Source organism: Papio anubis, chromosome 17 (genome assembly GCF_008728515.1).
Source record: "Papio anubis isolate 15944 chromosome 17, Panubis1.0, whole genome shotgun sequence".
Classification (NCBI taxonomy): Eukaryota; Metazoa; Chordata; class Mammalia; order Primates; family Cercopithecidae; genus Papio; species Papio anubis.
This window is the reverse complement of record NC_044992.1, coordinates 53,322,633-53,334,854: the sequence shown is the minus strand read 5'-3', so window position 1 is coordinate 53,334,854 and position 12,222 is coordinate 53,322,633. Positions and strand designations below refer to the sequence as shown.

The following is a 12,222-nucleotide window of genomic DNA, read 5'->3' as shown; positions in this document are numbered from 1 at the left end:
TAAATGCTGGACTTTTAAAAAGCCTGCCCCAAAATACAAAGCACTTTAAATGACAGCTGTGCTTTAGTGACAAATGCTCCCCACATTATATATGAGAATGAATCAGACATAAAGCACAGCTTCTCTGTAAACTGGACCAGCTGCAGAGTTCCGTGGCATTGTCAGCTTACCTTGGCTTTTTTGTCATCGCTTCCAGTCCCGTCTTTGCTTTTACTGACCATGCGAGCTGATAAAATATAAAATAAGAATGCTTGTCACACTCCATTTTCACTGTTCACAGAAACAGCCAGCTGTGGTGAAGTTGCATTTCTCTGGGTTAGGTCCGTGTTTTGTTTAGTTGGGTCTGGTGGAAACCAGTTGGTTCTCTTCTCCCTTGAATGTGCTAGGTCTCACATTGTTAGTATCAGCATAGCACACTGGGGTCACTGATTAGAGCAACCTGGCAAGAGGGGGCAGCAGGCTGGCTGAGGGTGGGACCATGCAGAAGGGACGCAGCAGAAACTGTCACAGGGACATGATGACACGGAGGCTATCTAAGGAAGGTGCAGTCTCCCTAACCCACAGGCTCCTGCCCTGTTTCTGCCAGGGTCAGCCTCACCCCACTGGGACCAGCCCCACTCCATGGACAGGTGTTTTAAAAGCCTCAGGGCCATGGTTATTGGTAGCTCAGTGAGGACCCAGCCTCCTGCAAGATCCAAGGACAGGGGTGGGTGAGTTGTCTCCACACTGCAGCCCGGCTTGGCCCTGGTTCCCTGCGAGGTGCCTGCTCACCCTCTGGGCCTTGGAAACTGCCTGGAGTCACCCAGCTCCCTTGCCCATGTGGCTAGATTGCCAGCAGCCCTGATTCCCACCTTCCTGGCCATCTTATGCTGACCACCCCATCTCCATTCCTGGTCACCTGCCTCCAGAATAGGAGAGCCTGGCAGGCTTGTCTTTGTCCCCTAGTTGCTGGTTGTACCCCCAAAGCTTACCCCTCACTAATAGGGGCTTTGGCCACCAGCCCCAGCTGCTCTCAGACGAGCCAAGCCCAGCCCAGCGCTAAGCCAGGCCTGGTGGGTTTCTTGCCACTTGCTGGTCTTCGAAGGGCACAAATTCTCACCGCTTCCCCCAGTTAGCTACAAACCAGTTACCATCATACATTCCCACAGACAACATCAGCCTTCATCACACTCCCTGGTGAAACCAACCCACTGACCTGTCTGCCAGCATCAGTGCTAACTCACCCTTCTCCTTCTCTTGACAGTCACTGCTGAAAACTGATGATAGATTTTCTTCTTTGGTTTTAATATCATATTCCCTCTACCCCACAGACAATCGGGTCTCTTGGAGCTTCTCGTTGGCTATTGTAACCTGGATTTCTAGAGGGACCAGCAATGAGTATGCCCAGAGGTTTTCCAACTATACTATATGGCAGAATCACCTGCTAAAAGACTCCCAGGCTTACCCCACAACTGGGTTTGTAAGCCGAAAGTGGCCCCGGTAACCTGCACTTTAATAAGAGCCCCAGGCGAATCTGACTCACGTGTTCTTTCCTTTGCCCACATCAGCCAGCACCATCCATGGCACAACAAAATCACCTGCTAAATCAACATTTCCCAAACTGCAGAAGCACTGAACAAGTCCTCCTCCAGGAAATGTTAGCAGGTAGAATCGAGTAAGTTTGGGAAACCCACTTGTGACCTTCTCAGAGGGTCACAATGACTGTTAGTACGTTAAAGGTTCTGACAAGTCCAGCAGCAGAAAAGCCTGTTTAACTTAGTTTAGTCTGTTTTTCTTTCTCCCGCAGTCACTGGGCCATGGAACTCTTTTTTAACCCAGACACACCTCCAGTAGGCCAGTAGTCAAGAAAACATCATTTCAGGAAATATTGTAGTAACCTGTCAGGTCAGTTATTTGTCCCCTACTGTTATAGGATATACTTTTTCTCTCTTAACTTTATTTTATTTTACTTCATTTCATTTTTTGAGATACAGTCTTGCTCTGTCGCCCAGGCTTGGGGTACAGTGGTGTGATCTTGGCTCACTGTAACTGCTGCCTCCTGGGTTCAAGCACTTCTGCTTTAGCCTCCCCCGTAGTTGGGACTACAGGTGCCCATCACCATGCCCAGCTAATTTTTTTGTATTTTTAGTAGAGACAGGGTCTCACCATGTTGGCCAGACTGGTCTCGAACTTCTAACCTCAAGTGATCCACCTGCCTCGGCCTCCCAAAGTGCTGAGATTACAGGCATGAGCCACCGTGCCTGGCCTCTGTCTTAACTTTTCAACACAGGCTTCTTTATCTATAGCATTTCAAAGTTTTCTCTAAAAGTAAAATCTAATAAAAATGTAACAGATGCTTGCAACTGTGAGCTTCAGTAACATCCATTTCTGGGCTTGGCAAATAACTGTGAAATTCCAAGGGCCCCAAATTTATGGACAAGCTTGCCTTGTGGCTATGAGGTCTCCCGTGGGACACCAACTCTCCTCTCCCTGATACTTGGGACTCTCCCCACACCAATCCCACCCTGCGGGGCTGCTGTGGTCATGCTCCTGAGGGCTCAAGATGGGCCCTGCTCAGCCCCCTGCAATGCCAGCATGCGGATCTCCTCGTCCTCTGCTGAGGGAGGTGGCGGCATGTGGACCAGGGAGATCTTGTGTCTGCTCCTCATCTTCCTGCCACAAGGCAGAGCGGGTGGGGGCAGGGTGCTGGGCCAAAGGCACAGTGTGGGCTCTGGGCCACCTCTGAATGCTGTGTGTGTCGCCTGCTGTGTGTACCCTGCCCATCTCCGTGTTAGGAGTCCACACTCCAGCACCTCCTGGGAGGCGCTGTGGGATGCAGGACAGGTATGTCTTTCAGAGCCAACCTACCTGGATCCCAAACCTGGCTCTGTCACTTACTACTCAGTGACCTTCGGCAAGTTACTGCACTTCTCTGGGCCTCCGTTTCCTCATCTGCAAAGTGGGGCTGCTTGTGCCTACATGGGAGGGTTGGCGAGTTCTAGACACCATGAGGGAAGCTGCCACCCTGCCGGTGGAGGGCACCCACCAACCTCCTGTGGGCTGATGGGCCATTGTGGAACATCAAGTGGCCAGAGAGTCAAACAAGGTGGGGAGCACGCGGCGGGGGTGCTGGTGACATGCAGAGTGGCAGGCAAGCGTGAGGGGCGCGTGTGGCCACAGCCTGAGCACGGGAGGAGACCGAGGGAGTGGAGCAGCTGCACCCAGGAGTCGGTTTAGTGGCGTCCTAGGAATGTCGGAAGCAGCAGGAGTTGGGAGGGCCTGAAGCTCAGTGGCAGTAACCGCAGCCTGGGAGGCCCAGGAGGTCCCCAGGGAAGGAGCGAGGAAGCTCAAGACACAGACCTTTGAGTTGAGGGACCCGGCTGACGGGTTTTCCCCGCGGAGCAGCAGCAGGCTGCTTTTCAGTGGGCTCTGGAAGGTCAGCCTCTTTTGTGTCCTCTCCCAAAGAGGGGCCCCGGGCCTCTGGCTCCTCTCCAGGAGCCCCTGGAAATGCAGCCCTTCCCGAATCCTCCTCCGGGTGCGCCTGCTCCTTCTGCACGTTGGGTGTGATTTCCACATGGAACGTGAACTCAGGGGGCACGTCCTGCCCTTCAGCCCACCCTGCACTGGGCCCCTCAGGCTCAGAGGCTGGGATCTCCGTGGAAACTTTGGAGAGGAAATCCACAGGGAGGGCAATGGCACCCTCCGCTGGGAAGCCTGGGACGCTGGTGGCTTCTCTGGCGGCTGTCTGGGGAGGCTGCCCATCTTGGACTGGGGAGACCCTGGATGGAGGGGAGTCTTGCGGGGAGGACTCATCGACGTCGCGGTCTTCATCCACCTCCTCCTTGCTCCCCAGCCTCTCTTTGCCCCCGGCTCCCTTCAGTGGCGGCCCCTCCTGGTGCAGGTCTCCCAGAAGCTGGTGCTTGAGCAGCTCAGGGGTGTGGTGGCCACTCTCTGTGTCCTCAGGTCCTGTCCCTGAAGGCTGGCGTGTGGCCTCTCTGGGGCCCTCAGGCAGGAGGGGAGCCCCAGGCATGCTGGACACGAGCTGGTGGCTCAGACCTGGGGGGCCTGGCTCTCCGAGGAAGACTTCCTGGACCACCTTACCACTTTCAGGCTCTGTGTGGAGATACGCAGGGGTGGCGGACTTCGGAAAGGTCGGACCCTTCTCGGCCCAGTCCCCACCTTTTGGTCCCCACTCCTGGGAGGGCTCTCGAGGGCCTCCTGTTGGAGGAGGCGCTGGGCAAATGGGACGGTGCTGAGGAAGGCTCGCGGTCAGTGGGATGGGAGCTTCTGGCTCTTTCTCCCCCAGGCACAGCCCAGAGACCCCAGAGGCCTCTCCGCAGGGTCCAGGCTGGACGTGAGCACTAATCTCATTGGCCAGGGGCCTTTCAGGTGCCTTCCTCTGCTGGCCCGGAACTCTCAACTCCTCTGGTTTGAAGAGGCAGCGATAGCAAAAGGTTAACAAGGGAGCATTAATTGCTTAAGAGAGGGAGCATCATCCTGGACAAAATGACACTGAGAGGGCATCCTAGGCCCCCTAACAAAGAGATGGGAGCACAGTTCTGGGCTCATCTCGTTGCCTTTGCTTGCTTGGAATGACAACTCTCCTGGTCTAGCTGCCACCAGCTCCCTGGGTCCTCCCCTCTCTGGGCCTCAGTTTCCTCATCTGTAAAGAGGGTTCCTGGACGTGGGGACCTCTGAGGGCCCTTCTGGTGTGGGTGTTATTCCTCTGCCTGTGATGGGCTCTGGTTGGGCACAGAGCATGTCACACATCTAGAGCCGCCTTGGGCTCATGGGCTTAATCTACTGGGAAAGCGGGAGGGCTACAGAAGCTTCTCCTGCTTTCTAGGGAATTTGAGCTTCCCAAAGAGTCTAGCCTCTAGATGGTACCTGGCTTGGGTGTAGCGAGAATCCCCTTTCCTCTCCCTACCTCTTACTGTTCCCCCGCCTCCCTTTTTTTTGAGACAGAGTTTCACTCTGTTGCCGAGGCTGGAGTGCAGTGGCGCGATCTCGGCTCACTGCAACCTCCGGCTCCCTGGTTCAAGTGATTCTCCTGCCTCAGCCTCCTGAGTAGCTGGGATTACAGGCACCCGCCACCACACCCAGCTAATTTTTGTGTTTTTAGTAGAGATGGAGTTTCACCATGTTGGCCAGGATGGTCTCAATCTCCTGACCTTGTGATCCGCCCACCCCGGCCTCCCAAAGTGCTGGGATTACAGGCGTGAGTTTTTTTCTTTCTTTTTTCTTTTCTTTTCTTTTCTTTTTTTTTTTCTGAGACAGGGTCTCGCTCTGTCACCTAGGCTAGAGTGCAGTGGTGCAATCACAGCTCATTGCAACTTTAACTCCAGGGCTCAAACGATCCTCCCATCTCACTCTCCCGAGTAGCTGGGACCACAGAGGCACGCCACCACGTCTGACTAAGATGTTATTTTTTATTTTTGTAGAGACAGGTCTCCTTATGTTGCTTAGGCTGGTCTCGAATTCCTGGGCTCAAGCAGTTCTCCTGCCTCTGGGATTACAGGCATGAGCCAGCATACTTGACTTCTGCTCCCCTTTTTGGTAAATGAAACCAGTGAAACTAGTGTCTACAAACTCTGCCTCAAGCCCATCCTCTGATAGATTTGGAAAATCCAAAATGTGTGATCATCAAGAATAGAGTCTTTACTGATAGACCTGCTATAAGACTCCTCAAAAAATAAGCCCCATTCAGATCTATCCAGGTCACTGACCACAGACAAGCCCCTTGCACAGGTGAGGTAGGCTCCCGTGGGAGGAAGGGCTCTGCACAGCAGACAGTGACGGCCCTCAGGAGCACTGCTGTCCCTTGGTCACACAGCTTGCTGCACACCAACCCAGCTGATCAAGGGCACACTTCATGTTTTTCTGGTTCATTCATGTGACATTCATTAATCTGGCTGCATATTAAGAATAGGAGAATTATACTCCTTGGTTCTCCTAATAAGCACCCTTTATGTTTTTTAACTCCCAACTCTTTGAACACCCCATCTAGTCGCAACACAACAACCCATGCAACTCACCAGCTCTGCTTTAAACAAAACCTGCAGCCCTGAAGGATTCGGGGGCTTGGAAAAGAAAGAAATTTGGATGAGGTGGGGGAGGAAGGTGTGGTCATGGACACACACAGGTAACATGTGGGCCCGACCCCATCGGAGGCAGGGTGGTTGCCACGGGCTCATCCCCAAGAGGCCTGGTCACAGCACAGCAGCACTTCCAGCAGCACCTTCAGTCTGATACTGGCTACGCTCATGGGCCCCTCCAATTCCTATTTCTGGCATCGACCACAATGCACGCCACACAGCAGGTGGTTTAATCAGTGGATCCTGAATGTATCAACTGGTGTCAGGAAACACTGACTTCTGCTTCTTACAGGGTGTGCAGGTGCCTTATGAGAGCCCTTGGTCAGTCTCTGGGAAGAGCAGCCTACAGGCAACCCTGAGCCTGAGCGCCAGAACTGACCAGAGACAGGGGCTGCCCCTATGCCGCCCCAACAGGACAGGTCTCCACTGCCTTCCGGAAGGCGCTTTCCTCCTAGAGCTTACTAGAGTGCTCTTGACTGTGATGTTACAGTACTCTGATATAATACAAGACTTTAAGAAACACTATTAAAAAAGAGACAAGGATCCCAAACATAAATAGTAAACGTACCTTGAAAAGTAATGGATACAGGATTGTACAGCGTGTGTAGGTGTGGGGGTGTGTGTGTATCAATGAGGAAACTGCCATGATTAATTACACCCCTGGAGGAAGAAGCCAGGTTAGGAGAACGTTGTTTTTTTTTTTTTTTTTTGAGACAGACTCTCGCTCACTCTGTCGCCCAGGCTGGAGTGCAGTGGTATGATCTCGGCTCACAGCAACCTCCACCTCCCAGGTTCAAGCAATTCTCCTGCCTCAGTAGCAACTCTCCTGCCTCCTACTCCTCCCATGTAGCTGGGATTACAGGTGTGTACCACCATGCCCGGCTAACTTTTGTATTTTTAGTAGAGATGGGATTTTACGATGTCAGCCAGGCTAGTCTCACACTTCTGGCCTTAAGAAATCTGCCTGCCTTGGCCTCCCAAAGTGCTGGGATTACAGACACGAGCCACGGCACCCAGCCTGGTTGGGAGAATGCTAGGAAGTACTCAGCAAATATTAAAAGTAACAATTCTCAGGGGTTAGGAGGAGTTCGAGATAAATGAGTATTGTAAACACAGTAGTCCAGGTAAGTTAAGCCCCCATGCCCTCTTCAGGAGGCCTGGTCTCTAGACACTTACAGAAGAAAAGTCCACCCATCGTATACAGGCCTTCCCATGGCTTACTCTCAAAAGACTGCAGCTCCATCCTGAAACACCTTTTTCCATCTTACTAATAGGTCCTTTATCCCTCCATGATTCCAGGCTGCTGTCAGAAAGCTTAAAATTCAGTGAGTGCAAAAGTCAAGTTCCCAGCAAAGATGGTGGCCTGGGCTTTTTCTCTTGCATGGAATATGTTCTGTGGGCATGTAGACATAGCCTGCACTAAAAATCAGTAGAAAAAACTCAGATCCACTTCTATTTATGGAAAGCAATGATTTCTAGAGGTCATACGTTATCAAAACCTCTAGTTTTACCTAAGTTGAAAAACATGACCTAAAAGAAACAGGAGCCAAGCTTCTAGTTTTTGAAGCTCTTTGCTAGCCTAAGAATGAAAATGTGCCTTTCTGTGCCATGTGAGATGAGAAACGTCAGCCTGCTATAGGCTGTGACCTCTCTGGGGGCAGGAATGTGTAGTTAGGCCTCAAAATTCCCTCAACGAGGCAGAGTCTCCTAGGATCAGACGGCCTCAGAGGCAGCTCTGAACACTGGACAGAGCCCATCACTCGGGAGAAAATAACAGCATCTTCCCAGCCCTTTTGCAATCTAGAAGCTTCCATATTTTACAGTAGTCTTTCAAGTTCATTTATCTAGCAAATGACAGAAAACAAGCCCAGCCCACATTATATCAGTATCACAGGTCTCCCATTTCCTAAAGTTAGGAATCTCTAGGATTTTTAAAGTTCTTAAGATATTTATGATAAATGATTACACAAAGCTGTCTTTCTTGAACACAGCAGTCTGATACCTGAGAAGAAAATCATAAGGGTTGAAGGCTGCAGAGAAGAAAGTTTAAAAGCAATCGCTTGGGGGTGACATGGTTAAGGCCTTGCTCCTGGATCGGCCAGAGGGCAGCCTGCAGTGAGAATCGCTGTATTTGAGTTTCTTTTTTCTTTCTGAGACAGAGTTTCGCTCTTGTTGCCCAGGCTGGAGTGCAATGGCATGATCTCGGCTCCCGGCAATGTCCGCCTCTTGGGTTCGAGCGATTGTCCTGCCTCAGCCTCCTGAGTAGCTGGGATTACAGGCACCCACCACCACACCCAGCTAATTTTTTATTTTTTATTTTTTTTGAGATGGAGTCTCGCTCTGTCGCCCAGGCTGGAGTGCAGTGGCGCAACCTCGGCTCACTGTAAGCTCCGCCTCCCGGGTTCAGGCCATTCTTCTGCCTCAGCTTCCCGAGTAGCTGGGACGACAGGCACCCGCCACCACACCTGGCTAATTTTTTGTATTTTTAGTAGAGATGGGGTTTCACCATGTTAGCCAGCATGGACGCCTGGCTAATTTTTTTATTTGTAGTGAGACAGGAATTCACCATGTTGGCCAGGCTGGTCTCAAACGCCTGACCTCAGGTGATCGGCCCGCCTGTGTTGGGATTAGTGGTGTGAGTCACCATACCCAGCCTAGAGTTCCTGTTCGACATTCATTCTCAGCTCCCAGGTCGGACTAGGTCTTTCAGAACTCTAAATGCCTTAGGAATTGCCCAGAAATGGTATTAGAAAAAAACCACCAGGGCTCTTTCTATATCTGAGTAGCCAACCTTTGATAAGAACCAACTCCCTAAAATCTCCTGGATTTGTGAATTAGGGCTCGGGTCCATTTAAATGATCTTTTCAGGGCAGAGCCCACCCCATGTCCCTCCTCCCAACCCCAAAGTCACGGCAGGCAATTCCAGTTCACTGACCTTGGGTCACGTGACCAGCAGCTTCGTCTTCCAGGCTGGGGGTGTCTCCAATGCCTGCTTCCTCAGCTGGTGTATGTGTCAGCAAATGAAGGGGGGTAAAAGCAAAACAGTTATTGTTTGCTAGAAACCAAGCTCTCTGTGTCTTCTGGTATTTTCCCTAAAACATTCAGGAAAGTCACGTCCCAAGAATACTAAGGTGCCTCAGCTCTGGCTTCTTTGCAAATGTCATTGCTGAGGATGCTGGTGGTAAAAGTTCACTAAATAAAATGCACAGCACCCACATGCAGGTGTGGCTATGACCTAGGAGGAAAGACTTTCTCCACTGGGGCCCTGAATGCCCCACTCCACAAGGACACACACTCTGAGGTCAGAGAAGCAGTTTGCTGCTGAGCCGTGGTCGTGGAGGCTGTGTCTAAGCAGTGGCTGCTGGGAAGTTCAAGGAAAGACTTTGCCTGGGTTGTGGAGTCAGGCAGACGGAGTTCGTATCCAGGCACCAGCATTCATTCAACCTCTCTGAGCCTCCATTTCCTCATCTAGAACCCCAAGATGAAGATACTAGTTTGTCTTGTAGAAGGATGGTGAGGGTTAGTAAGAGAATTTGTGTGAACACGTTTAGCCTGGTGCCTGCCATATGGTAGGTGCCCCAAAATGTTACGTTTCCTTCCTCCCAACTTCTGGGCAAATGCCTTTCACAGAATGCCCTGAATGGGTGCTACTTGGTAAGAGGGAGGCTGGCAGTGCTACTGAGCAGTTTTTGGGGGTATCTTGGGTTCCTGTTTAGGAAGCCACAGCTCACCCCAAACAAGAAAGACTGAGAAAGTTCCTGACCACATCAATAGTACCAAAATCAACGTGGTTTACAAACACCAATTTCTGCATCATAAACAACAGGACACTGTTACAGGACAATGCATGCAATTGTCCAGAAGAAGAGTTTATAAGGCAAGTTGGCCACGTTGACATGCATTGACCTCAGGCCACCAGAATCACCAGCATTTCCTGAGGGCAGTGATAGAGGTCACTGCCTCTGAGAAATGCATACATGTTGCTGGTCGGGCCATCAGTCTTATCTCCCAGGCCTGCAATGAGTCAGTCACTCTCTGCACCTAAGATAGGAATGCTGGATCCCCACCACTGGCCAGCACAGGCCTGTGTGAAGACTGTAGGCAAGGGAGAGAAAGGTTCTTGAGGTTCCTGGCAGCCATGTGGTAGCCTCAGAAACACCCAGGCCATTGGCTGTCCCCAAGCAGCTGCTAAGGGGATGGGAGGGTAGGCAATGGGCTCAGGGGGCTCCCATCACTAGCACTAGCATGACACAGACACCCTCTGGGTCCATCTAGCCGACACTGCGCTGCCCACGAGGCCCAGTGGTGACAGTGCCTTGTCATGCGACAACATCACTGAGCGAGTGTTGGCTCAACTGCCTGGGCACAGCTCTGAGTGCAGATTCGGCCTGAGTTTCTGACAAGGTGATGGCAATGGTAGAAAGGCTCAGAGCGACAGCAAATCCCACTAAATGCCAGAGTCCTTGAGACAGAGAGCATGTGGAGGCTTCCCTGGACACTGTCACTGCCACGGCACTGGGTGAGTCACCTTGCTGTCACACACCAGCGCAGAGCTGTGATAGCCGGGCCTGGCGTGAGTCAGAAATTGGAGGCTGCGCTGTCTTTGCCACCGCTTGACCCCAGCAAGGGAGCTGCTTGGAAACACCAAGGAGGGAGAGAGGGCACAGTGGAGGTTGGACCTCACATCACCAGTGGCGTCTCTGTACCCTTGGGAATGTTTTACAAGAGCCAGGAGGGCCCTCTGCTCTCCAGCAAGGCAGGATCCTGCAAGGGGGTGGCCACTCTGCACCCTAACTGGATGGCCCGTGGGGAGTTTCACTGGAGCACCAAGAACAGCAAACAGGATAGGCCAGAGCGAGGTGCCAACTAAGGTCTGCATTGTCAGTAGCTGAAGACACATGCACCCAACTCTAGAACCACCCCACCACACGGAGGGTGTAAAGGGATCTTTAGGAGGATTTCCTTGGAGACACTGGCTTGGGGGTGGTGGGAGTGGCTACATGGCCACCCTCCATCACAGTCCCAGTACAATGTTTCAAGTCAATACGTTGAGGACATGTGGTGCGTGTCCCCTCTGGTTAGGGACCTGGTGGTCTATGATCAGGGCCCCACCAAGGAACACTGAGAATCTGCCCATTCTCAGATGGAAGATGGGCTGGCCTTGCTTTGGGGGCAGAACAAAGGACAGATGCTACAGTCCTGAGAACTGTCCGCACACCCACAGTTTGCTTGCCAGCATGTTTCCCGTGGGCCCCATGTGGGCACAGGTCAGAGAGAGTGCCTCAGATCATGTCTAAGAGGTGGCAACCAGCAGGACCTCAGAGGTGAGGCTGCAGCCAGATCTTCAGACTCCCACAGGGCCGAGGAGATGACATGGCCACCAGAATCCAGTGCAGAGGAAGGGCTCTTCAGGGGAGGATAGCTGGAGATGGCAGCCTGGGGGAAGAGTCTAGAAGAATTCAAATAAGGTCCCCATGGAGAGAGAGAGAAAGAGTATCTCCTTGAAACCTATGCAGGGAGTGTGACATGGCTCACACCAGGACCGACTCAGTAAGAACCTTCCTGTTTCTCCTACCCCTCCCCTCCCCGCCAGTCCCCGAGGGGAATGGCGGCAACTTTGAATGGAGTTAGAAGCTTTGACTGTCACATGGGACTGGCTGTTCTAATTATTTAGCATTTGCACACTGTGTTTTGCCACTGCGGAGACTAACGTACTTTCAATTACTTTGGAGTGATGGAAAAGTCAAGAGTTGGCTAGAGTTTTCATTCTGGGCAGGGGAGGGATTTCCCCCAGTGAAATAACTGAAGGGAGAGGAGGAGAGAAACTGAAGTTCCCCGTGATCTCATCCCGTGATCGTGCCACGGTCTTCAAACATCCTTCACGTTCAAGGATGAGGCTCTGCCCCAGCTTCGAGAACATCCCCTCTGCCCATCTCAGGGGACCTCACGGATCAAGTCACAAAGCAGAAATGCACTCAGAAGGGGCCAGGGTGGGGCTGGTCTCAACACACAGAGCCCTAGAGAACGCTGCAGGCTTCCCCAGTAGCTGCAGGGAGCACCATCTTTAGGAAGGAAAAGAAATTCTTTTCTGGGCACATCTTCCCTGCTCTCCATTGCTGATGAAATCCTGTCTAGGCCTCTTCTGCAT

At 52.0% G+C, this 12,222-nt stretch overlaps 1 protein-coding gene across 19 annotated transcripts in view; it reads right to left on the bottom strand.

Moving 5' to 3' along the window:
* MAPT (microtubule associated protein tau) overlaps positions 1-12,222 on the bottom strand; it is a 130,448-nt gene that overhangs the window by 40,129 nt on the left and 78,097 nt on the right. For 7 of the 19 annotated variants that reach the window (XM_017950076.3, XM_009190907.3, XM_009190909.4 and 4 more), the window contains 3 exons: positions 9,010-9,075; positions 3,340-4,404; positions 171-226 (listed from right to left, as the gene is read on the bottom strand). In XM_017950076.3, the coding sequence (XP_017805565.2) occupies positions 171-226; positions 3,340-4,404; positions 9,010-9,075 (1,187 nt within the window). The remainder of the gene's footprint in view (positions 1-170; positions 227-3,339; positions 4,405-9,009; positions 9,076-12,222) is intronic. The other 12 variants (XM_009190918.3, XM_009190917.3, XM_009190919.3 and 9 more) reach the window with 2 other exon arrangements.